Genomic DNA, 27983 nt, shown 5'->3' on the forward strand with positions numbered 1-27983 from the left:
AATGAGAGCTCTGAGATGTGTTACAACGTCTTTTTAAAGACAGCTAGTGGCCCTCTGTAGATGTGACATTAATGACATTGATTAACTCATGTGGCTGAAGCAAAACCAATCAAAGGAGATGCTTACAGGAAAACAACACCTGATTAAAACATCTTCACTGCTTTAACTACTTACTCTCGCTTGACAGACAAGGGAAACGTAGTGATTAGGGATGCGCGTTCATTTCCTAAGAACGTAAATGTATCGCATTGCTTATAATAAAGTGATTTACAATGCAGAGAGATATTACAGCAACAAGTGGTCTACAGTTGCATTTGTTTTCATATCCTATAATGACTTGGTGACTGAAAACCTTTGCAGAATTAGCGGAACTGCAAACAAAAGCTTGGTTCACACAAACTCTGACAAAGACACTAAATGAAAGTACAAGATATATTTCACGCCAAAAGTATTCAAAGTCTAAGGGAAAAGAGTTCTCTAATTTAAGAACTCTCTAAGTTATTCTATGATTACTTGAATGATAACAAGGAGTTAAAAAAAATAATATAGCTTCAAAAAAAAGTTCTGTAAAATTTGTGTAAACGAGTTCACAGAGACTTTTTTTATGCATGTTCTTGTGCTAAAAAATTGTGATTTGGCCTTAACTCCAGCCCTATGAATTTAGAAGTTCAACAAAACAGTTGCACCGTATGTAGCAGGATGCATTTGTCCATTTTTAACAACATAGTTTTAAACAACACTAGTTTTCCTGTAAATTGTGAACTGTAGAACGTTAAGTCTACAGCTGTTACTTGGGAAGAGCCCTGGACATTCTAAAAGTTCCAGAACTGGAACCCAACCACTAATTATTGCCTTAAGAGAAGGTTCTTTCCAGGAATCCTACAGCATCACGTCCCCTTCCCAGCAGTGTGTCGTGCAACGCTCCAGAACTGTACAGGGAAATGCCTTAACAAAACAGATGAATGAATGGAGCACATGGTCACATCATTTAAAGTAAACTTTTGAGCACACATCATTTCCTCCGGTGGACCACACAAATGACTGAATATGAACGATTCTACTAAACCTGTGTGACCGTACGAAAGCCAACCAAACAAAAAAAACAGCCCTTTCGTAAAAAAAAAAAAAATGCAATCATCAGCCGAATGTCTATGCAAGTTCAAAAAACCTTTAAAGGAAAATTATTCACAACCAGGCTACTAGCCATTCCTTGTAAACTTATAACATGTGGGTATAGTATTTTGTCTATTGTACATCAGAATAAGAATACCAAAACACTGGTGTCGAGACATTCAACAATATCGCCTATAATTTAAAAAAAAACAGTTAAAGCGTCAGATGAAAATGCCCTTGACTGTACATACCAGCATTTTAAGAGCCTGGCCAGTTACAGTGCACTAAAGACGGCGGTTTGGGCTGGCTTCAGTCCTGAGGTTTGGACCAGCTGATTTCCACTTCTGGCTAGCCGAGTGCTTACATTCAGGTCCAGACAGCCACCAGGAAAGAGGACGGCAAGCCTTGCTGGACAAACGCGTCTAATGCTAAACACAGACAGGTCAGGCCCTTCTCTGAAGAGGCCGCAGAAACCCGGGGGAAGACAGACAGTATTTCTATCCAGACAGGTGCAACAGTTGTCTGATTTATTTCCTTTCCCTGTCCCTCGTGCTCAAGGGGAGGGTCCACCATTCTGGAATCAACCTGCCTCCTCCTCCCCTCCTTCATCTAATCCACTTATGTTTCTGCACTTAGTTTTTTCCATAGGCTGTAAATAAGAAGAAAAAAAATCAACAAAATCACGAGAGTATCCTAAGGAAATCAGCAGTTAAATGCCAGGTAGTTTTACACAAGCGATGAAATTGGCGTTATAATCACATTAGCATTATAACAATTGATAATATGGGATGGGCCATCTTTTTTGGAGGCTTTTCTTAGCAGGTTGTCCTCTGAGTAAGTATACTATCTTATATAATCCATGATGGTTACTCAGTAATTACCCAGACAAGCAGTCAGCACTTCTCAAAGCCCTGGTGTTGACACACCTGACTGTGCACAGGTAGGCTTCAGGAAATGATTGGCATGACCTTGAAAACTAATACTATGACAAACATCTCCTACCTCTAAATTTTGTTGCTAAAGCATATGCGAAAGTGATTGTTTTCCGACAGGATGCCAGTCGATGCATGCCGTCGTTTTTAACCGTTGATTTTACTTACATTTCAAAGATTATAAAACCAAGCTTGTTATTCTGTTATTCAGTATGGTATTTATACTGATCCTCTAGTGCATCATGACCCGAAGACCCTCAACCTACACACGCAAAATCACAACAATGAAGGAAAATAAAAGAGCAAGCTAAGGCGCTACACTTCAGCCTAAGCGCTGCTTGTTTTCGAAGAAAGAAAGGTCTGTATCCCTGCAGGATACAGGAGGACTGAGGACTAATCACCTATAAACCTGCTGGCCATTAACATTAATCTGGTTAAAAGATATAGGGAGTCTTCTTTAAGGTGTCAAAGTATACCAGCTTTTCTCACGGCAGTGGCTGGAAATCCTTTGAAAACTGAATGCGCACTATTGCAGAAATGTATATTCCAATAGCAATAGTAAATCTGAAGAAAATCTGTAAAAATCTTATTTAAACCTGGAAATTTTAGACAAAGAAACATTGGCATGAAATGAATGATAAATATTTAGGATTCCTCCCTATTTCTATGTCAATAATCCAAGTAAATTTGTGGCACCGATCATGTGAACTACTTTGTACGGATGGTGAGATGTTCTTCTTCCACTGAAGCTCAAGATGTTCATTTCAAATCATGCGGGAGAACATGATCATCTGGTTTGACAAACTTGTGGAGAGCATGCAGCTAAAGTGCTGCAGTCATTAAAGCAAAAGAGAAAAACAAATACGAAGACATTCTGAAATTCATTTAAATGCTACTTTTTATTAAGCTGATAATGCAATTAAATAAATTGCATTAAATTAGAAAAATGTAAAACAGAAGCAGTCTGTGTGTGTGTGTGTGTGTGTGTGTGTGTGTGTTTAGTTAAGTGTAGCGCCTTAGATTGGACTGAAGAAACGCTATGCGCACTCTACCACAACACTAATATAAACTGCAAATGATGATGCGTAAATACGATCAAACGCAAAAAAGAATTCCCCATCCTTCACCATCCATTGACTAAATCCAATTTGTTAAGACCCCTCCACAACTCACTTACCCAGTCCAGCTCAATGGAAATTGAATTTCATAGATTGAACATCCCATTATCTCTTTCGGTCAGATCCTCATCTGAGTAAAGTAGGGGTGAGGTGAGCGGCCCCGGAACAGAGGAGAGACGTGGCTCCTCGCAGTCCGCCGCCTTTAACAGGGTAAAAGCCCTAGATATTAGTCATAAGTGTTCTTTAAATTCATTAGCATCTTCACACGCGGGCGTCTGAAGTGTTGAGGGGAGATCACTGTAATGAGTTTAGCTGGCCGGTTCTGGTTCCTGTGCCGTCCTCGATGTCACAGGGTAAGTGGCTGCTAGGAGCCAGCGGCTCGGGGTTGGGTGAAGGAAGTGACCAAGAAAGTCTTGCAGATGAGGGCTTATATTTGTACCTGGGCATTCAGGGCTGATCCGCTCCAAGGTAAGAACTCGGAGCCCTTCTTTACTCCACAACATAATCAAATTCAAGTTACGCTTGAACATGTGGTGTTTTCAATGCACAGCACAGTATAGGCACCCTCACGTCACTCAGTTTTAGTCAATTATGTTTTTAATAATTATGCCAGCTAACTAGCATCCTGTGTTAGCTTGTAGGTCTCAACAAATAGGACCAGCTATGACCTGCCTACGCTGGAAGAGGGCACGTCCTCATACATATGTATAGGCTGCCTAGTGAATGATATCCTAACAGTGCTGTGTAATGACCCAAATGTACCGCTTAACACCAATGGGCATAAACCCAAGCCTCTTACACTCAACTGACTCAACCATTGGAATTCATTTGCCATTTACTGCAGCAAAAAAAGTCTATAACTGCACAGCTACTATTATCGGCAACTAAATAAGTCAAATAATCGCTATACGCATTGGCGGTTGCTCTAAGAAAACCTGACAGGAGCTAGGGGCTAACCAAGACATTTTTAGCAAGAGCCGAGTGGCTAATGAGAAAAGAGAATATTGTCTTCTCTTACTCCTCTCATTAGAAGCACTGAAGCTTCCTGGAGATTTAACTATCCAGCATAGCGCAACAGACACCGCCAACACAAACTCTCACAGCAAACACCATCGGAACTGCTGCTGACACTTCCATTCAAAAAACGTGAGTGAAAAATCACCTAAAGACCCTGGAAAGCCAGAAAGCCTGCAGTCTCAAAGCAAAAGCTAGCTTTGAAAGGCATGCTCTAGTGATTAAAGGAAACTTAATAATAGATCAGAACCTCAAGGCCGGGCTTTTCAACAAGTTCTTTAGTACAAGCGGAGATGGTCTGACAAAAATGCGGTTCCCCAGACTCACCTGCCAGAGCTGACATCTGCTGGCTAGTTATCACCTGTAATGCATTTAGGCAGAGAAAACACTGGCGGAAAAACCGTTCGCTTTAGCCACTGCTCTTAGCTCACTGCTGCACTGACCGCAGACTCATAAGCTTCTTCAGGCTTGTGTGCCAGAGAGGAGGGAGGCCAAACACAGCTCATGAAGATTTAATGAACACCAAATTCCCTCGCACTGATTGAAGACCGAGATGTGGAACTTGTAACACATTAGTGGATAAATTGTATTTTTTGTGGAAAGCAGAAATGATGACTTCCAAAAACTGGGAAACTTAATTATGCTGCCTCATTTAGGCCATATTTTAAGGGAACATTGCATATATACTTCACAGAGACCGCAATCCCAGAATGAACTGCAATGGCCTCAATCAAAAAAAGGTAACACTATAAAGCATCAATAAATATGCTTAGTGTAATAAAAAATTGATAATTTGACCCAATATTTGTGCTTAAAGTGAGTGGAGTATATCAGTAGAAGTAGTTGAAAAATATCTTTTGTATGCTTCTTTCAAAAAATGAATCTAGCTTATAAATATTAAACTGCTCTAGCCAGATTATTATAGCATAAATGGCATGGCATCGCAAACAAAAAAGTACAGGTACATTGATATACCATTGTACTCAATGATCACTACAACAATACTGTACTACAATGGTCCCACCATAGTACATGTGCAAAAACACTGACATAAAATGCCGTGGTACACGGCAAACAACTTTAAACATCATGGTAATGTCAACCAAGAACGCTAACTATAAAGATAAATATAGCAATGACTATATTAGAGTCCAAACCAACAAGTTATGTCATCTGCCCCTTAAAATGCACTAGATCTTTAAAGTCGAATGGATATTGAATGGCCGTCAGTGTTTTTATCGTTCATCAGCTATAAAAAAATTATTCTGAAAGTGATTCCAATGATATTGTTCTTCTGTTGTTATTGTTATAGCTGTGGTGTGGTGTGGTGTGGACCGCACTATTCTCATATAATTAGAACACTTATTAAACCGTTATATTTACAGTTATTGTCCTTGATGTGAACAGCCCTTTAGCCATTGGTGACCAAGCACTCTCTTGCTTCCCACATTTTTTAGCAAGCGCTATTACTAAAATAGAATTATGCATGCGGTTAGGGCACATACTAAAATATAAAAGGTGCGAAATTCAACTTATGCATGAGGAAATGCATCAGGTGAAAACTCACAAACCATTCTGAGATCTATGGCATCAAGAAAGTGGCCACATGACTTCAAATACCTCATCAACAATATCACTTTTCATATGGTTCATGAGAAGACCTCATGTTTATTTCTGTGTATGTATCCTGTGGGCTCCCAAGCATGGGTATTTAGAGTTGGCACATCCTGTGTGTGTCTGTAGTGTCTGCCAAAAGAGTAAATGAGTGTATTTGTGTGTGTTAGAGGGTATGTGTGTGTGTGTGTGTGTGTGTGTGTGTGTGTGTGTGTGTGTGTGTGTGTGTGTGTGTGTGTGTGTGTGTGTGTGTGTGTGTGTGTGTGTGTGTGTGTGTGTGTGTGTGTGTGTGTGTGTGTGTGTGTGTGTGTGTGTGTGTGTGTGTGTGTGTGTGTGTGTGTGTGTGTGTGTGTGTGTGTGTGTGTGTGTCAAAATAGGGGTCTATGGGGGTACAGACCTAAGTGTTCTTTAAAGCTCTTTGGTGGTATACGGATGTCTGATATGGCTAACCCCTTTCCGGCAGATCATGGTTGATTTATCAATCCCTGGCACTGAGATTGGCACTTTTTGCCCACCCACGCTCTCACACACATATACACACACGCACATGCACACGTGTACACACACACACACACACACACACACAAATTCTCACCTCTTTCTCATGATAGTGTAATGCAGCTCTTCCTGTTTGATGTCTGCATGATCTCCACTGGCCCGCTCGCTGCCCTCGCTGTCGTCACTACTGAAAACGGAGGCCAGCTCCTTTTTGGGCACCCGTGTTGGCGGCAAGGGGATGGTGCGTTTCTCTGCCAGTCGCCCACGGTTCTGCAGGAGCACAGAGGGGACAGACAGACTGAGACTCTGGGAACAGCCTTCTCTGATTTTACTGGCTTGAGCTGCGGTACAGAGAAATGGCTAATGTTTCTGATCTGTCACACTTTCAATTCTCTTTAGGCTGATAAAACACATTCTGAATGTATTCATCATGTTTTTGCATTTGCATTATGAATCAGTTTCAGTAAAACTGATTCATAAAAGGCTAGAGTTTTTGGTACACACATAGAATTCATAATTTTCCCAAGCGGATACACTACTCTATTGTGTAATTTAGCACAGGGGGTTTGAATCTGGAGAACCCAAGGGCGCCCAAAAAATAAATAAATAATAAATAAACTAAATATAAATAAATAAGACTAAATTATGAATGTTAAATCTTAAATCATAATTTTCTAAATCAATAATTGGGATCATCACATTAAAGGGATCCAGGATCCATTGCATCAAAAAGTTTGAAAACTCCTGATATAGCGACACTTTTATCTTAAGCAGTCTGGAATAAATGACATAATGGTGATAGTTCAAGGAATCACCCCTTGTGGGGTGTTAACTTACAACCTTTTGGTTCGTTAGTCATTTATTTAACCACTAAGCTACACCACTCCTGATATTAACACCTTCTTATATTCTGTAGTTGTAAAGAATGACAATCTAAAGTTGCAGTTAAAGTTAGTTTTTACACTAAATTCCAGCAAATTCAAAAAATAAAACAGCAATTTCTACCCGTCATATGGCCTACACAGATCAGCCTCACAGGTCATGAATCATGAATCACAGGTCACAAATCATGAAGAATGAAGGGTGGAAATGCACAACAAGCTCAAAATGCACAAAAAAAAAAACTCCATGCAGAGGGAGAGACCATTGATCCACGAGACCAGTGATGGAGGATGGGTGAGTTAACGGGACGTGATAGTGATTCCTTCTCTTCCTTTTCCCTCTATCCGCATCAGACATCTAAAGACAGCAAAGGATGAAGGGGATGAGAGGCCCTCAGGGTTTAGTGTGTGAAGCTGGGCGACCTTTAATGTGACCTGAAGGGGTCAGTGCAGATTTCTGTGCCTCGATCCATGAGTGAACAGAAAGGGAGAGAGAGGATTTGAAGTGAAAAGGAGAAGGAGAAGAAGAGGAAGAAGAAGAAGAAAGAGAAAAAAGAGGGAAACTGGCTGCAAAAACAGTATGAAAGAATGGGGTACGATATGTCGCCCAATAATCTAAGTACACCATATTTACATATTTATTCAACACCCATCATGCTGCATGTGACTGAGAGGTGCACATGGGAAAATTGTTAAAAACTGACATAAAACTTATGAAAAAGCACATTTTATTTCCATCTCTAACTGGCTCAACTCAGAGCAGTGCAGCATGGGACTTTTCCTAGCCCTCCACCTTCCCCAGCACCACCTGCCAAGATCTGCCAGAGGAATCTCCCTTCTTTCCTTGCAGCAGCTCACATCCTATTCACTGTATTTATGTGCACGTTTCGGCAGTAGCCTTCACTCATGCAGCAGCAGCAGATCTAGTCTACGTACATTCCATTCTTATCAATAAATGCTGTTTAAATCTATTCGGTGGGGTGTCATGATTGAAATATATTCAATCTATATATATATATAGTTTTTTTTATTTATTTCATTTGCATCAACATTTTTAATTGTTTACATATTCCCCAAAGGGTTAAATTTACTCCTTTACATGACACAGCTTACACCTAATGTTGGGCAATTTGTGCCACTGGACCCTTTTTATCAGAATTCCTATTGTTGTGGCTATATCTTACTTTCCTTCTCATTTCATGGCACAGCTTACCCCAATCTCCCCTCTAGGAGTGTTCAGAGATCCCGAAAAATGAACGCGGCTTTGAAAAACTTCAACTGAAAAGTCTGTTTGTGCGACTGGGTGGTGTATGTGTGTGTGTGAGCATGCTTGCATCTCGGGCTCTGTCAAACTTTGCCGAGCCCTGCAGCTATCCTTCCTCCACACCCAAAGCTCGCACGCGCACATACACATATGCAGAGCATCCCACAGGAGCCGAGGCGTGAGTGGCAGGCCGGGGCAGGAGGTGGAGAGACTAGCCAAGAGGCAAACAGGTGCAGCCCCTCTGGATTCTCTCAAGTGGCATACATTAAAAAGAAGAGGGGGAAAAAGCCAAAAAAAAAAAAAAAAATATCCCTGAGGATGGGCAAGCTGAACACACTTTTTTCCAGAGCGACTGTCTTTTCTTTTTTCTGTCTTTTTGCAGAGGAAGCAGATTTTTGTATTTTCTATTTTCTATTTTATTTTAACAGAAAATTTGATCTATTTAGTTTGAGCACAACATCAAGTGACAAGTTTATTTAAACGTCCAAGTTGTTTAAACTGAAACTAATTTTATATAAACTCATGTGAAATGATCAACACAGAACCGCGAACACACAAACAAACACTGCTTTTTTGTGACATTCTATTCGTGCGGCAAGTGCGTTTTGGAGCTGTTAACAGCCACTGCAAGCCGCGTATGAAGTGCGCCAGCACTGGTGATGCTTTATCTGATAAAGTTAGCGTTGAGAGACGGCTGTTGCCCACATGGCCTCAGCGGAGACAGGCCTCCGCACACGCACACACAAACACACTTCCCTGCCCCCATTCCTCCTCTCCAACCCCCACCCTTCTCAACGTCCTCCCGGAAAGCCCCCGTCCAGCCCCCTCGCTTTATTCGGCGTAACTGACGCAGAACCGGGGGCGGCTGCGCACTATTTCCGGTAACACTTCCGCACAGAGGGAGTCAGGGAGGGTGCTTCAAAACAAAAACATAAAAAACCTGGGCTTCAATTCCCGCCCACATGTACATACACACACATTCACACCCTCACACACACTGTCACTCAGGCATGGAAAAAATATTGAATATGAATTTCCTCTAAGCAGCATTTCTATGAATAAGCCCTCCCACACTTGATGTCTGCCCTTCAATGAGACAAGCTATATATACATTTGTACAAAACACACTCACGTAAATATAAAAACCACACATGTAAACTCAAAATGAGTTATCAGCTCGGTTTGTGTATCTGTCGTAAGCCCCATAAAACTCTTGAGCTGAGACGTTTTGAACATGTGAGGGAAGTTCTCACTGTGTCCTCGTAGAAAAGACCTCACCAGAGGGAGTAAGAAAACAGCAGAATTACAGCACAGTAAAGCACAGTAAGCCATAACAAGCCAGACGAAAACTTTACTTTTCTCAAAGTTATGCTTTGTTGTAACAAGCAAAGATTGTATTTAAATACACTATGACCTCTGGTTGAAAATAATGGACATGAACACTACTGTTCGAAAGTTTTGGGTCAGTAAGAACTTACTTAAGAACTTACTACAGTAGAGCCGCAATTTCACACTAGACTTTGAGATCCACTGACTTTTATTTATATGCATTTGAATATGGGAGACAGGAAACACAAGCTCATGCGAAGAAATGTTGTGTTCCGCTGCATACAAAAGTTCAGTACAAAAGTTTGGTGAACTCTGACCAGTAAATTCATATGGGAAGAAGATGCGTGACCAATATAGGATCTAAATGTCACAAATTGACCTCCTGTCTGAATTCAAATGTTCAAAAATTCAGTAGATGCTATGTTTTCACATTATGAATTATGAATTTATTATTATTTGTATTTTTTTATTAAAAAAAGAAGCCAAGAGTGGGACTGTGGTTTCGAGAGCTACTAAATAACAAAAATATTAAGACACACATTTTCATTAAACATTATTTTCTTAAGCAACTTCAAAAATGCTAGAAGACACAGTCCCTTTCAAGTACACTAAGTTTAATAGTTGGTCTCTACGGTGAACAGCATTGATATGGTGAACAGGTGTTTCACGTCATAGCCGTTACCATATCGTGCATTTTAAACCAAGAACGCTGTAGTGACTAATAAGCAGGCGGGACCAGATCTATCCGGTGTATAATCTGCCGTATAATGTGTTTCAGTCTACTTCTGAGTTCTGAAGGCATCCTCACATCTTTTATTGTTGGCTCAGACAGTAAGGATGATGTGGAAAAGCAGGGAGACGTTTTCTTGGCGCTGTGTTTCCTGAAAGGTGCGCTGGCCTTCTGCTAAGGTATACACGCACAAACACACACACATTTGCACACAGCAGTAGCAGCTCATGACATTCCTGCAGCTGTGGCGCGCTCCCCCAGCACTGTCCCCGGGGGACGAATGCCTAATGAGTCACGCGTCTGTCTGCTCTAACCTCTGTGTGTGTGTGTGTGTGTGTGTGTGTGTGTGTGTGTGTGTGTGTGTGTGTGTGTGTGTGTGTGTGTGTGTGTGTGTGTGTGTGTGTGTGTGTGTGTGTGTGTGTGTGTGTGTGTGTGTGTGTGTGTGTGTGTGTGTGTGTGTGTGCCGCAACCACGGTGAGAGTAAGTGTGGAGGCGGGACTCTGGGCAGACTTGGCACATGGGGGGGCATGTGGGTCGGTGTGGCGGGGTTTAATGTGCCTACTTAAATCTATTGGCACATTCGATAGCACAGAGAGAAAAATGCTAAATACTTTACATGCACACTTCTGTGGGAGCCTTACCACAAATTTGCCATAGTGTTCAGTTACATCCACGTGACTGATCTAATTACCTTTTATTTTTTTTTTCACATATACAGTTGGAAAACAATGCCAAACAACTTCCTTCACCAACCCAAATGAACACTTTACAATAAGGTTTCATTTGTTACCATTAGATAACAACATTAATTAACATAACTAACAATTAACAATACTTCTACAGCATTTATTAATTAGTCAACATACATTTTACTACAATTTCACTACGAAGTTAGTGCATCGTGAACTAAATTGAAAAAACAATGAACAATTATATTTTTACTAACATTAACAAAGATGAATAAATGCTTTATATATTATAATATATATTGTTCATCGTCAGTTCATGTTAGTTAAATTAATTTACTAATATTAACAAATGACCTTAGTGTAAAGTGTTTAGCGGTTTACATTGTTGTAGTGTAACTTATTTCTGGGAGTAAGTATAAATGGTAAGTAAGAGAGAGCTGAAGGGCAGTGTGCTTCCCATCCTCACCCAGAACAACCACCCCCCCTTCCTCCCCGCCAACCTCCCCCCGACCCATAGGGTGAGCGGGCTGTGTCAGCCCAGTGAAGCGTTCCCCGGCGCGGGGAGGTCAGTGGCAGTCCAGCCATGCGTGCCAAGATTTCTCTGCCTGCGTTTGGATCCCCCCTCCCTTCAAAAAAGACAGCCACAGGAGACCTTTATGGATAGGTACTGACTCCAACACACTCCCAAGAGACCAAAATGTAGAAGCTGGATGCTGGAACTAAGAACGTATGACTGAAAAGTGGAGAAGAGAAATGTATGGGCCACATTTAAGATAAAGCAAGCCAAAGCTTACAATATAAACTGAACATAAACACAGTCAATATAACATATATTCTGTTCCAGACCAGCTTTACTGTGTTTCTAATATTATTAAGATTTTAGGTGCATTTAAATGCATATAAGAGGAAATAAAGTGTTTATTTTAGGTGCTGTGGTCATATGTGGTGCAAGTGGTCATTTTTGGCAAATCACTTTAATAGTTCAGGAGTCTACTATGCACTACTGTTCAAAAGTTTGGGGTCAGTAAGATGGTACAATTAAACATTTTTATAAAAGCCGTCTCCTATGCTCACAAAGGCTGCATTTATTTAATAAAAAATACAGTAAAAACAGTGATTTTAAAAACAACTGTTTTCTATTTTTTTCCAGTGATGGCACAGCTGAATTACTTTAGTCTCCAGTGTCACATGATCCTTCAGGAATCATTCTAATATACTGACTTGCTGCTCAAGAAACAATTTAATGCAGAAAGTTAATGTGTGCAAAGTCAATATTGAGTAACTTACATTTTATACATCATTTAGACTAATTTTGATGTACTGACTAAAAAGCAAAACGATGCTAAAGCAGGACCAGCTGCAATGACCGATAATTGGCCCAGAATGCCGCAAACACAAACAAGCACATTGACGCAAAGAGTGAAAAGTCCAAGTGCTGTTGGACAAAAATATCCATGCTTGGCATTCAGATTTGAGGACTGTCACCAAATGTTATGTAAAATGAAGTTATGATAATAAAATAAAATAAAATGCATATATTTATATTATTTACAATAGATAGAAAAAATAATAATTAAAAAAATAATTATACAAGAATCTAAATAAGTTTTAGATGAAGTATAGCATGACGCTGCACTTTCTGTGAAAACCATGTTGGATGGTATCAAACTGTATTTGAACAGTTGAGAGAAGAACTGGGTCAGTCGTATGTAAAAACTGACATTTGGAGGAGTGCGTTCATATGTAGCCATAGTGGCTTTGTAATGATCAGCTGCATGAGCTGATAGATAAGCCCTGTACCTTTCCCACCAACACCCACATAGACACGCCCATCTCTGATACCAGTCCAGTACACACAGTCACCCCACCTGCCTGTAAAGCTTTCCTGCAGTGGTTTCCTATAACCGACTCCTCCAACTTCAGTGACAACATTTCCTGAATAATATCTCCAAATGATCTGAAAAATATGTGACAGTTTGAGATGTGCACAAACTAAATTAGTTGAAACTAATGTCTCACTTGTTTGTCACTTCATAACGCTTCAAAACACTCATCTCTGCGGCAGTACAATCCCGATTTGAAGCAAAAATGGCTAATAAAAATCAATGGAAAAAGCCTGTTGTGAGTTTGGAGCGGTTTACTAGTGGGCTCTAATTTGCTTTAATTCATGAATGCAACACACTGCAGAGACTGCCTGGCTGCTCGCTGCTGTCCTGAGGAGGGATCCTGCCGTTGCCATAGCAGCATAGCCTCGGCTCCATGTGAGGGATACAAACACACCGCTACACAAACCCTCGTACGGCACACAGACACGCGCACACATCGAGTCTAACCCCCCACAGCGAGGGAGCTGTTGTGAGACTGTGTGGCGTCAGCCCCCATTCCTGCCTGTACCCAGCCCTCCAGCAACGCTCTGCCAAATGAGCGCTGGCCTACGCTAACAAACCTCACCTAATACCACACGCTTCACAGCAAAAATATCGCTGTCTAATTATGCTGCTGTTAACACAGCTCTAGTGAATTTGAGTCGCACAGTCAACACCTGAATTACTTGTGTAACCAAGCAGTTTTAACCACGTCATCCAACAGTAGAGTGGAAGATCTGGAACAGAAGAATGATATTTAAATCATTATTTAGTTCACTTAAAATGGACAATTCTGTCATTATTTACTCACTCTCGTGTTGTTCTAAACCTGTATGACTTTTTTTCTTTTGTGAAACACAAAATAAGATGCAAAGGTAACCAAAGCTGTTTGCTAGTGCTATCCCTTTAAAGACAAATGCCAAACTTCTCCATCTAGTCCGCTTAAAACCCGTCCCTCCATTATCGACTACAAGCTCATATTCATGTTTGAATATAACGCAAACATTGATCTCATGGATGCACTGTATGTCACAATTAGAGACGTTCCGAAACCCTTTTCCCTTCCCGATACCGATTCCGATACCTGGGCTCAAGGTATCGGCCGATACTGAGTACTGATCCGATACCTGGATGTGTATCTGGATATACAGCTATATATACTACTAGCCCTGTATGAATTGCTAGAATAATTGTATGGTGTGCTTCAGACTTATCCCTTAATAAAACATGAACAAATACATACAGTGAACTACTGTATTTATTACAGTATTTTTATTATCTGACATGCATTTGACAGTAATATTATTTATTTTTCTTAAGCGAAAAAGAACTTCAAAAATGCAGCCACAAATCTAACACTGCAAACTGAAAAAGGTATTTTAGTTTTACAATATAACTGTATAAAAAAACAGTGCAACAAATAAATATAGGAATATAAAAAATTATATATTAATCAGAAAATAATCTCTTTACAACAAAACAAGTGAAAAATAAGCAACCATCTAGGCATTATTAGTAGTAGTAGTAGAGACATATTATTATTACATAGAGATGTAGCTAAATCTACTGTACAACAGTAGCCTAATATATTCTGTCAATTTAAACAAAATTTTAACCAAACTTTTATTTTGACGAGTTGCCGTGGAGATATGTGAGTGTCTGTGTTCCTCCATTTTCACAAATGAAACGGTAAATTCTCATGAAGTGACAGTTTATGCGTTCCTGTCCTCATATAGTGACCATAGACTGTAAAACGCACGTAGAGGTAGAGAAACTGGGGGAGGTTGCCACTTGATAGTGCCACACGGCAGAGATTACAAAGACAGTGAGCGAGTGTCACGCGCGTGTGTGTGTGTGTGTGTGTGTGTGTGTGTGTGTGTGTGTGTGTGTGTGCGCGGGCGCCCGCCATCCACAAAGAGACTAAATACTGCTAAACAGCGGACATACTGCTAGCGCGTTTTCATTTATTATTCGCTGCTCTAAACAGTGGTTGCTTGTGGCAACCAAGCGGCAACCTCCTGCAGTTTCTCTTGAAGCCAATACGGAAGTGACTTAAACTGCAATTCATCGACTGGCCACTAGGGACAGGCTCCAGAAGAGAGCAGAATCTCATTGAGCCCCATGTTCAAATGCCCGACTTTACAGCAGATTAAAACATGTTTACAGCCTGGTACAAATTGTGGTTTTGGTCTAATTTTGCCCTTCATGACTCATTCGTTTACATTATATAAAGCCTTAAAGTTCTGCATAATTAAGGGCGTGGCCACTTCGAGTGACAGGTGGATAGCCATTTATCTGCTGTCTGTTAGTCATCGCGTCACTTCAGCTCCGCCCACGTCCCGCCTTTTTGCCCATTTTCTGTTATCCGGGAGTGACACAAGATGATGCGCTGCCAAGATGGCAACGGCCATCTCGTCCCTACTTTGCGCTTCAGAACGGCTCATCAGAATCCTATGGGTGACATCACTGACACTACATCCATATTTTTTTACAGTCTATGGTGGCAACACAGCACAACTTCCTGTGTTTGCAATGCATTCTGAGCAGCGAAGAAGAACCGTGCAGCGGTTAGGCAAAGCTCGCGGTCATAACTAGCCAAGAATATGGTATCGGATCGGTACATGGATTCAAGTACTCACCGATACCGATGCCAGAATTTGTTGTGGTATCGGTGATATTTCCGATACTAGTATTGGAATCGGAACAACTCTAGTCACAATACAGAAGAAATGGTCTGTTGCTACTTTCGTTTCATTGCGACTTTAAGCAGCTTTTGTGATACAACGCTACAAAAAGGTTAATACACAAGCTTCATCAGAAGGGAAGATTAACCATTAATAACGACCTACATTTATAGTGTTTTTTTGGTTGTTTCTTTTTTTGGGGGGGTAGAGGGGGCAATGTGGTCACTATCATTGCAATGAAAGAGCTGCAAGATCTTCTAAAATGCCTTCTTTTGCACAGGAAAAATAACAGCATGCCGGTTTGAAACAACATTAGCGTGATTAAATAATGACAGAATTTAATTTTTGGGTGAACCATTCCTTTCACGTTCTTGCCACAGAAGGCTGTGTACTAAGAGTGCAATGAATACATCAACATCTGCTGAGATTGTTCTCTTTGAAGGACCAACACTGAAATGTTTAGACTGCGACATCACCATCCTCCATGTTTTTTTAACCAGCCTTGTTCCCAACCCCCCAGTGACAACTTTTTCTTGACCCGGGACACAGCGGGGAGAAGCCCAGATTCTAAGAGATATTTACGAGACGGAGCGGAGTGTAATTTCCTGCCAGCATCCACTAGTTCCGCTGAAAAAACAGGGGAAAGGAAGCACATTTCTCCTGGGAGACAACAGCCAGGCCAACTGAATGACTCTGACTCTTAAAGGAACAACAACACGTGATAATTCATCCGTCTGCACAAAAACATGCAAACAATGGTTCTATATCATCAAGCACACTTCATTAGGACAGATCTACATATAATTCATTAGCAGGAGGACAGAAAACCACAACAGCCAAAGGTCTATGACCAACACCTAAGCACCTAAGCTAACTGTTATGATGAACTCATGAACTTGAAGAGAAAACTTTTCACCGTAGTGCAGGTCTTGCCTCTGATAAGGCCGCTGAGGGTAGAAAAAAAACGGTTAAAGATGCGGTTACTGAGTAATTAAAGTAATGAACGGAACTGAGCTGTTTAGAATGACTCCACCATGATTCCAAGTCTAGATCGGTCATAAAACAATGCAAGAAGAAAACTGTCGTGCCGTCAGAGACCACAAAAAAACAGCACAGAGCATGTTGCCTTATTCATTTGCGTAGAGTGTGACAGGACCTGTTGTTTTGTATGTTCTTAACTTTACACTTAATCTTGCGTGAACTGAGGATGCCAGTTCACAAAAGTTTCTTTCAAACAGAAGCACTTATGTGCTAAATACCGTTCATACACAGTTCATGTTATGAAAGTGACTGCATTCTTTAAACAAAGTGACTGTCCATCTTCAGGGCTTGAATTGAGAGTGAATTTGGTTGATGTGTGCAACAGCAGCCATGTCATCAATCATTAATATTTATATTATCTTATGGCCCGTTCACAACAAGGATGATAACGATAAAGATATAGTTCTAAAAATTGTTCTCAACATTAAAGAATAGTAGAGTTCACACCACAGCTATAACGATAACGGCACAGAGAAACGATATGGTTGGAATCACTTTTTTCCAGCTGATGAATGATAAAAACACTGACAGCCAATCAGAATCCAGCCTGCTGTAATGAGCTCGAGCATTTAAAGCGGCAGACAATAGTTATCTCTATAGCTATCGTTCTTTGTGTGAACGTACAGGCCTTTATTCTTTTCTGTCAAATGACAGCCACCATGTTAGCATATATAGTAGGCAATCTCAAACTCTGATGAAGAGACATTTAAAAAAAAGAGTATGGTTTATTGTTAACACTCTTTCTGTAGCTCTTCCTGCAAACTAATTTATTATTGTACTAATTTGTTGAAATAAAAAAACAACTTGAGAAACATAAGATATATTGTGCAGGTCAACCATTTGAGAGCACTTTAGAAGTATTCCAACCGCTGTTAGAAAGCATGACGAGTTCTTGACAGACTGTGTATAGTGAAAGGGAAAGTGTGTGCACATTCAAAAGCAAGAGTGAACAAAACTAATACAGAGGTGTTAATTGTATTCTCAACATTTAGTATTTCTTTTCTAAGGAAGCATTAACATGTGTGAAGATTTATATCAGGTGTGAAAGTAAGTGTTTTATGATAAAGTGTGTATGTACTGTCATTGTTTGACTGATTGTAGAGTGAAGGAGCTGTCCTGGCTACTTTCTCATATCCCAACTACTACGCCATCTGTAGTTTGATTCCCTTGAAAAGTGTAAATACTGTGGTTTTTTTTATGTTGTTCTGTCTATTTGAGCTAAACTCAGTGGGGTGAGTTTGGGGAATGGCTACCTATTTGGCAGACCAATGGCAGACGAGTGTTTAGGAAAGCTGTTTGTAAACCGTAATGGTTTTCTTAAAGGATTAGTTCACTTTTAAATAAACTTTTGCTGATAATTTACTCACCCCCATGTCATCCAAGATGTCCATGTCTTTCTTTCTGCAGTCGAAAAGAGATTAAGGTTTTGGATGAAAACATTCCAGGGTTTTTCTCCATATAATGGACTTCAATGGGCTCCAAACGGTTCAAGGTCCAAATGACAGTTTCAGTACAGCTTCAAAGGGCTTTAAACGATACCAGACGATGAATATGGGTCTTATCTAGCGAAACGATCAATTTCTGTGATAAACCGAGCAGTATTTATGCTATTATTTTACCTCTTAACAGACAAACCTGATCGTCTCTGAGCTCCGCCATAACTTCCGCTAAGTGAGTTCAAAATAGAGGTCATAGATATATTGTTCGTAGCTGCCTCATTCTACTGATCCGTGCAGGCGCTAATGAGGCATCTACGTATACATCTATCGTATTTTGACCTCACTTAGTGGAAGTTATGGCGGAGCTCAGAGACGATCACGTTTGTCTGTTAAGAGGTAAAATAATAGCATAAATACTGCTCGGTTTCTCGAAGAAACTTATCGTTTCGCCAGATAAGACCCTTATTCATCGTCTGGTATTGTTTGGTATCGTTTAAAGCCCTTTGTAGCTGTACTGAAACTGTAATTTGGACTTTGAACCATTTGGAGCCCATTGAAGTCCATTATATGGAGAAAAACCCTGGAATGTTTTCATCCAAAACCTTAATTTCTTTTTGACTGCAGAAAGAAAGACATGGACATCTTGGATGACATGGGGGTGAGTAAATTATAAGCAAAAGTTTATTTAAAAGTGAACTAATCCTTTAAAGCTGAAGTGAAAGTTTTGCACCACTAATGGCACCAAACCGAATTTGGTGCCACTAGTGGTGCTAAATTGCACATTTCCCCTTTAAAGGGGTGGTTCTGTGTTTTTTTTCTAGGCTTGGTTGTGTTTATGGGGCGCAGTATAAAATGTCTTAATACTACTTTTTTTTTTAAACGCCGTTTTTTCTTATATTTTACCTTTTATTCCACACCGCTGTCTCCACTGTCCTTTGAACGGCTCGTTTGCTTCCTGCTTCTATGAAGCCCATCCCTCCGAAAAACGCAATGGTCTTAGATTGGTTAGATGGCCAAATGTAGTTTGTAGTTCTGCAACCGCTCTCTCTCTTTCGTAATGACTGTGACGTGGCCTCGCCCACTTTGTTGCGTGTTCGTGGGGGCAGTGTTTATGTTAATAGCAAGGGTTTATGATGTCCCCAACCCGGAAAGAAGCTTGTTGTAGTCCAAACCGGCCGTTTTTGTAGGCAATAAACTGCCATAACTTAAAAGACAATATCTCTGTTTGCATTGAACTTTCAGCGCTGTAACTTTGCAGATACTGTTTATGCTCAAGCAGCAACATTACACACTAACTAAAGTTTAAAAAGTGAAATCGCATGCAACCACCCCTTTAAGGGAAAAACATAAGGGAGGCCAAAGACAGAATGTCCACACCTTCAAAAAGCAGTAGCATACAGCAAAATGGGAAATCAATGGACTGAACATTTTAACAGCTTCAACCGTAAATGAATGAATGAACGGCAAATCCGGATATTACTCAAACAAAATATAAAAGTGGGCAACCAGATTTAAATAGTGCACACCAAATATCAATTACAACACTCATCTTACAAATAGTCAGATCAGAAAAGCTCATAGCACTTAAAAGAAAATGTAAATGTTTCAAAGTAAATGTTCAAACTTCAAAAGAAGTATAGGCCTACGTCTGATTCAAAATAATCAGATGGAAGCTGGTTAAACCAATTAAAGCAAGACAATTTCTGTCAGGGTTTGATTCATCCGAACACTATCAGATGATATGGCACCACAGAACCCTTTCACTTGGGGAATGATAAGACAACAATCAGACGGAGCCAGCGACAAGCCTACTCGACTTCATCTTCAGAATCAGCCTCCATGAGATTCTAACGCCCTCAGTGAGAGGTAATGTAAGGGCCCCAAACAACTAAGCCATTAAGTTTTTATCTCCTCTGGCTCTGGCTCAGGCCCTCCTCAGTAGTTTACCTGCATCACTCAAACACCTCCAGCTTATCTGAAGCGCCTTCGCTTTGCGTGCCGCTGCCTCAGTAATCACCGGTAGCTACGTTCAGTAGCTCACTAAGCTTCTTATGCCCTTCCCCTCCAGATTAACCGTTAGAGGCGGCAACAGACGCGCTCAGTCCAGATAAAACACAGCACCTGTGTGGACAAATACTGCAAGCAGCCAACCACTAGCCAGCTTGGTGCATGCACACACACGCTCACACACACAATGCACAAAGCTGATTGTTTTAACAGAGGTGGGAGATATCACGGGGTGAGAATAAAGAGATATGAAAGTCCATACATCAGCTATTAATATTACTGATTAACTTCAGGATATGATCCCTGCCATGTCACAGAAACAGAGCAAAAAACACATGCCTTCTCGAGAGATGAATCTTTCAACTACTCCCAATTTCTTTCTGACCTTCATGGACATTGAACTAGTTTTGTCATCGTACATGATCAATGAAGCATCCTGGAAAAGTGAAAATATGGAGCGTGTGGCATATTTTGCTCAAACATCTGCTACAGACAATCTGTGACCTTACATTGCCGCTCGGAGTCCAACAAACCAAAACAATCAATTCCAACCATTTCACATTTCCTTGTACTTGGTCTTTATTTACTTTCTGAGAAACAACCGTGACAGAACTAACAGCAAGTCACTGTCCTTCTTAACATCTCTATTGCAATTCAGAGAAAAAAGAATCAAACTGTTTCATTCATCAGCAGCAGCGTCATCCACAACTTAACTTTTCACTGAATAACGTATGCTTTATGCTTTAAGCGGGACCATTTCAACATACAATGTACAAACTTGGTCTTCCATTGATGTTAATGAAACCTTTAAAGGGATAGTTCGTCCAAAAGTGATCATTTTATTATGATTTCGTTGCTCTTGTTAGATGTTATGCACAGTCTCAGTCACCACCGACTTTCACTGTATGGAAAAATGAAGCAATGAAAGTGAATGGTGACTGAGCTGCTAACTAATCTCCTTTTGAAAGAGAGATTTTGAACAACATGAGAGTGAATAAATGACAGAAGTTTCATTTCTGAGTGAACTATACCTTTAAAGTGATATATAAAAGAATTATTAATAATGTAAACCCAAAATGGACCAAATTGAATTGCACTCTTACCACAGGAGACGAAATTCTACAGCCAGGGCAGTCACAGATTGGAGGATGTACCTGTAAGATTCCTTTGGACATAAGTGTCTTCAGACTTTTCCCTAAAAAAATAAAAACACAATCAGTAACCTTTTAGATTCCTGTAAATGTATATGACCGCATGGAGAAAAAAACAAAACAAAATCATTCGTCATTCAGAAATGGACCTGAATCTTATCTCTCAAAACAAAAACTGTCAAATGCACCCCTTTAGAGACTACCTTAACAGCTCTCACAGACATCCATCTGTCAAACTCATCTGAGACACACTATCACTGAGCACCAAAAGTGTCTTAAAAGGACATTCACTTTTATTTACAGTAAGTGACCAAGAGTGATACCCAGAGTGCACATGTAGGCTAAGTTAACCAAAGTAAACTGTTGTCCGAAAGGAGACCTGAAACCTCTGAAAATAAACTCAAGTAACCCTATAAAATACTTTTGATAAGCTGGTACATCACAAAGTTATTCCACATACTGTAACATATCAAAAACATGGCGTTTCCCCACTTTAAATCGTTGTAAACAAACTGCTTCATATGATAATGTGCCGCTGTATCGTTATCCTGATGAATTGCACTCCCTTACAAAAACTACTCAATATAGACAATATAGTTAATTCATTACCTGAACAATATATTAACTATAATTCTAAAATAAAAACAAAAATAGTCTAGAGTAACTCACTAAAACTGAAAAGTTCCATTTCAGCCTTAAAAGTAGAAAAGTAGAATCGGTGATAAATTCATTGCCCTGTTCGACCACTGACTGATAAAGATAAACTGAGTTGAAACACTGAAAAGTCCAATCAAATAGAAATGACAAATGATCGTGCCAAACTAAATGGATGGAAATAAACATGTTATTACGACACAATGAGAAAAAAACACTAACCAAAGCACTTTAGGTGAGCAAGTCAGTAGGCTACAGAGTAAATACACGTAATATAATAGGGTATAACATCGTCATGTTTAGCGTTTTAGACCTCAGCAAAGTCCGTTAAAATCTTAGTAAACACAAGATGCTTAATCCATAACTGCTTGATAATGTGCCACGGTGTCATAATCCTGATCTACTCTACTTCATTACAAAAACAACTTAATGTAGACATGCCCTTCAGTTTGAAAAGTTTTCAAATTCAAGTAAAACCCTATTCCTTCAATACCTGTACAACCCACGTGCGTAAAAACGACATTTCTCCTTTTTTTCCCAACAGTGCGAATCCAAAGCCGTTCGACTCAAAGTACAGTGAGCTTTCCTCAATGCAATAAAGTAGTTACTGTTAAGTAAGCCATATTTTTAACCCCCGAAAAGCTGTTCTGTTAATTCAAGAACACGACGGAGGCTAAATGAACCCTTATTTCAAAAAGTAACATCCATCGGGCTGCACGCGCCGTTGACTTACCTTTGTGCCTAATACTCCGTTTCCAGTCTTTGGCTGTCTCTCTTCCACTCACGAACTGGAACTCGTTTGGGGTGAGCCACTCAGCCCGGTATTTGATGGAGGGCCCTTTGCTGCCCTGGCACAGTTTGTTAATGTACAGTAGTGCTTTGTTTTCCCCGCATTCCACTTCGATACAAGGCTCCCCGTTGTCGAAAAAAGGCTGAAAGTCCGGGATAGACGAGAAGCTCTCCAGCATGAAGTCGTCCGGGTGGTGGTGAAGGTGCTGCTGATGCAGCGCTGTGTCGCGAAAGCCCAAGTACGCGCGCTGATGATGGGCGAAAATGTGATCGTACGGCGGCGGATGAGGGGTCACCACGGGGATAGCGGTGGCATTTAAAGGGGCCAGGTATTCGGGCTGGTTGAAGGCGGCTAATGCCATGTCTTCTCCATCCAGTCTCTCCTTTTTGATGGCAGGCATGTTACCCGAAGCAGAGCGCCGGTAACGTGTGATTAGCAGTTCATGCGTCCCAACTTGTGTCCCTCTTCGCGGAGTTCCAGGCGCACCGGTGTGTTTACGCACGACTCCCGCGTCGCTGGCTGACAGCAGAGCGCTTAAGTTCAGCCATTCACCACTTCACTCTTCTCCTCAGTGCACTGCTCGCATGACGGGTCTCCCCGCGCTCCTGCCCACCACATCTAATCGGACTAATGCCTGACATCTCCGCCAGATATTAACGCTGAGCGGGCTCAATGCTTAATGATTGTTTATCCCGCGTTTCCTTCAAAATAATCACTATGGCAACTTCGCTATGTTTATTTCCCGCATCAACTCCAGTGCTAAGTTTATTTTTGTCCAGAAAGTAATGAGGACACCATTCAACTCGGATGTTTTAACGCACAATAAAACGTGTATAGGCTATGTAGTGTAGATCACGTAAAAGTTCAGTAGTAGGCTACATGCACAGTGGGTAGTGAGTCAGACTGGCTCGGAGCATTTTCATATCTTACGAGGATAGAAATAATTATGCTATCTATGTGCGCCTTTTCGATAGCAAATGATGCCTGGCGCTAATGGGACTTTGGGTTTTTTTTCTCTCTCTCTCTCTCTCTCTCTCTCTCTCTCTCGCTCTCTCCCTCGTTCTTTCTTTTAACCCCTAATACGTCGCTGAAGTCACGCTTTAGTTCACAGACCCAGACCAAACAAGATTTGCACTCTCCGCCGCTTCTCAAACTTGGCCCATTTAAACAGCGGAGGCAGCGCGAGCGCAAGCGCACTGAAGGGGGTCCGCGACGGCCGAGGTTGCGTCACTATTTCCAGTCACAGCATAAAGTTCACAGAAATCATTTGATTTATGTTTTATTTTCCATTGGCACCCAGTTATGTAGTTACCCTTAATCAGTCACGGTGAATTTTTGTTAAATCAAAAGACGATTTGTTGGCCTGTATATAGCCTACAAGATACCATACTCAGAAAAGGAATGTTATGCAACAGAAAAAAGATCCCTGTAAGCTATCTAACATGCAGTATAAATCGCAAAATACATTATATTTTAAAAGCATAATTTTAGTAGGCTATGTTTCTTATTTTTGTTGTCAGTTATATACAGTGGAGTGTTTTACAGTATGGTGCATATTTCAGTCGTGTGTGTTAACTTGTTTTTCTCTGGGTGACATTTTGTTTTTATTGGTGACAGTTGCTGGAAATGCCAATTATGAGTCTTTAATCTGATATAATCTTGAACTTTAAGTCATCAAGCCTTGTTGCAAAATAATGGAGTGGTTGCCAGAACTCTACAGAAAAATACACTGAATCCACTAATCACTCAAACAAAATAGAACCTAGTAAGACTAATCTTACAGTTATTGGCTATTTACATAAAACATTGCCATTTATTTACACTACTTTCAATGGTTTTTCTTTAATGGTTTTTATCAGCATTTTGGCCTAATTGTTATAATTAGTAGTCTATATATCATATTATTCTCTAGGTGTTGACTGTATATTCTACAGTCCAAGCGGCTGTAAAATGCTGTAACAGTCACTGTTTTTTTTACATGTAAATTTAACAAAAATAAATACTGTCACAAAGCTGCTACTGAATGTTTTAGCAGCAATAACCTGTTGAAATAATGTTTAATCTCTCAAGCAAAATTTTTCTCTTGGTGTTGTTGATACACTCCAGTCCGGAGGTGCACAAGCAGATAATAGTTTAATTGAAACTAGTCAAGAATAATAAAAACACATTTTAAAATTTAATTTCTATATATTTTAAACCGCCTAAATATCTTAAGGTAAATATCATCATTATTGTTATTGTTGAAAAATCGCCCCAGTCTTAAAAACAAACAAAGCTTAGTGGAATAAAAGAAGCTTAATTAGTAATCACAAAGTGCGTATCATAGACACTGTTGTTTGACTATAGCCTGTAAGACTTTCTGTGCACCATTTCAATCTATACATCAAAATCGCCCCCACAAAGACATATCACAAGAAAACTGGAAACAACCTAAAGGTCAAAGGTTCTCATAGACCTCAGGAGATCCCTGAAACCCCAAGTGTGAGGATCCCCCACGGGGATACCCTGCCCCCTCACTCCCACTCTCTTCTACATTATAACCACTGGTGACTCATGAGGGACTCAAAGTGCACTATTTATGAAGGAGGGGTTCCCCTAAATTTACAGATGACAAGTTAGCGATCAGCCTACAGTTTGGGTTCAGGACGGCTTCCCCTGAACTTTCAGCCCCCACATTATCGACAGTTCAGCAGAACAAGTCCTGTGGCATCCTCCTCTTGCTCATCAAAATGAAAGTGCCGCCCACTCACACAGCGCATGAAATGGTTTCACATTTCACAACTCTATTTTTTATTATATAAAGTTTACATAAAATCTCTCACTTGCCCATAACTACATAGCCAAAATAAAAGTTACATAAATCAAATGTACAATCTGAAAAAAAATAAATGTGGAAAATTAATACTTACATATTCAACAACGAATGATTTAATAATAATCTTGACCATATTTTGTTCTGCACATTGTGATATGTAAACAATGTTCAAAAGTAGCTATAGTTTTGAATATCTATAGCGCAGCTATGAGGGAGTTGTTTATCCAATTGATATTACAAATATTGGTAACCATGAGGTAATTAATAACTTTCTATTCATCTTCTTTCGATTCTTTGTTATCTAAAGCTTTTCAGACTATAAGCTCCAAGTAATATTTAGGAGGCCTTATTATTGCTTTCAGGCAATTTTTGAATACTTTCTCAAATCATTTCACATTTTATAAATGACAACAGTAGGCCCATCTTTAATGCAGGTCTGACCTAAACATTAATTGAAAGTATATGTATTAGACGTTTGGTACATGAACAAAAGAAACAAAAAAGAAAATTAAAGCTGCAAGCAGCGATGAAAGGGCCCTCGCACCCGGGACCACCGTCACCCGGTGGCCTTAGGAAAATAGTGGGCGACATGCATTTAAGCGGTTAAATATAGGAGAAATATGGCAAAGTTACTTAGATGTGCCACACTTCCTGCTGCAAGCAGGTGGCGCTATGACTAACTGAATATTGCCATGTAAATGTCTTCAAGTCAGGTGAAGATTAAGACAGATTGGACATTATATGCCTGAGTTTCAACAACTTCCTGTTTTGTGGCGTTTATTGCATACATTAGCACTTAGCCACGTGTTGTATGATTTAATATATTTCTTGCATGTTTGTAGCCTGCCGTCATTATGTTAAGCCCGCCCACCAACTCTATACACGATGTGATTGGCCTGACCAGAGTTTGTTTTTTCCAGCTCGCAAGCCAACGGAGAGTTGCTAAACTACCCTGGCTGCAAATTAGATTTGTTGCCGCTAGGGTGCATCTAGATTTCTAGGCTAGCATGTTTCGGATTTTGTGGCATATTTAAATGTGTTTCTGGGAGTGAATTACAGTGTAAAGCATGCAATTTCCTGTTGCCAGCAGGTGACGCTATGACTAACTAATATTGGCATGTAGATGTCTTCAGGTCAGGACTCTTATCAAACATGTGAAGTTTGGGGCAGATCAGACATTATCTGCCTGACTTACAACAGCTTCCTGGGTCATGGCGAAACATCAGACTACACAACATCGAAACATCAGGCCCCCACGGACACGCCCTTCAGCCGAAAACTCAAGATCTTCACAATTTCACATCACCAAGGCCTTAAGATTAGACTGACCAAATATGATGTTGTTCTGGTTAAATCTCAATGAGGAGTTAATCACATGCACTAACTATGTTTCCATCCACCTATTTTTATGCGCATTTTGGGATATCGCATCAAAAAATGCTGAATGGAAACGCCAAGATGCGCATGAATTCTAAAAATGCACATAAAAAACGTGTGCGCTCGTTTGAGTCGGATACATTTTCTATCCGATACGAAAACCTGCGGATAAACTACGATGGAAATGCATTATCAAATAAATTCCTTGATGCGCATAAAAAAAAAAATATCACGTGACTTTCGCGATGTAACGGCATAACTGTAGTAACCAGCGGAAAAATCTTGTTTGCAAAACATCTGAAATGCTGTTGTCAAAGATGCTCTGTATATTTCCTTCTTGTCTTACATGACTGCATTCCCAAACAGAAGCATCAAGTTTATTGAGATGCAAATAATTTATTATATACGAAAATGATTATATGTGGTGGCTTCTCCTATGTTTCTTGGTGATTGTTTAGCAATAGTTTATCAGGAAGTGACGATTATGAATGCCCATTCGACTGGGCCTACTTCGACTCACTGAATGGAAATGGTGCTTTATTCACAAATGTTTAATGCGGTATTGCATTTTTGCGCATAAATTACATTCGCAACTTTGGATGGAAACATAGCTAATGTAAAACAAGGCATTTCCTGTTGCCCGCAGGTGGTGCTATTACTGTAACTGAATATTGGCATGTAGATGTGTTCCGGTCAGGACTCTTATCAAACATGTGAAGTTTGGGGCAGATCGGAAATTGGATGCCCGAGTAACAACAACTTCCTGTTTCATGGCAAAACATCGAACTTTGTAAGCCCGCCACGTACACGGCCTTCAGGTAAAACTCAAGATCTTTGCAATTTAACTTTGCCAAAGCCTTTAGATTAGACTGTGCAAATATGATGTTTATCTGATTAAATCTCTAGGAGGCGTTTGTCTGGAAATGGCAAAGATTTTCGTGAAATGTAGCTTGAACGGCGCTTAATTGAAGTTTTGTA

The 27983-nt window shown here is 40.2% G+C and overlaps 1 protein-coding gene across 3 annotated transcripts in view; it reads right to left on the reverse strand.

The window, feature by feature from the left end:
- Positions 1-23974, reverse strand: part of samd11 (sterile alpha motif domain containing 11) — a 63383-nt gene extending 39409 nt beyond the window's left edge. For 2 of the 3 annotated variants that reach the window (XM_079801980.1, XM_079801981.1), the window contains exons 1-3: positions 22757-23395; positions 21322-21413; positions 6387-6559 (exon numbers count right to left, since the gene is read on the reverse strand). In XM_079801980.1, coding sequence (XP_079658106.1) covers positions 6387-6559; positions 21322-21413; positions 22757-23213 — 722 coding nt within the window. In that variant the 5' untranslated portion in view covers positions 23214-23395. Of the gene's footprint in view, positions 1-6386; positions 6560-21321; positions 21414-22756 lie in introns of all 3 variants that reach the window. The other variant, XM_079801979.1, reaches the window with a different exon arrangement.
- Positions 23975-27983: the final 4009 nt, after the last annotated feature.

This window comes from Gobio gobio (assembly GCF_949357685.1).
Source record: "Gobio gobio genome assembly, chromosome: 21".
Taxonomy (NCBI): domain Eukaryota; kingdom Metazoa; phylum Chordata; class Actinopteri; order Cypriniformes; family Gobionidae; genus Gobio; species Gobio gobio.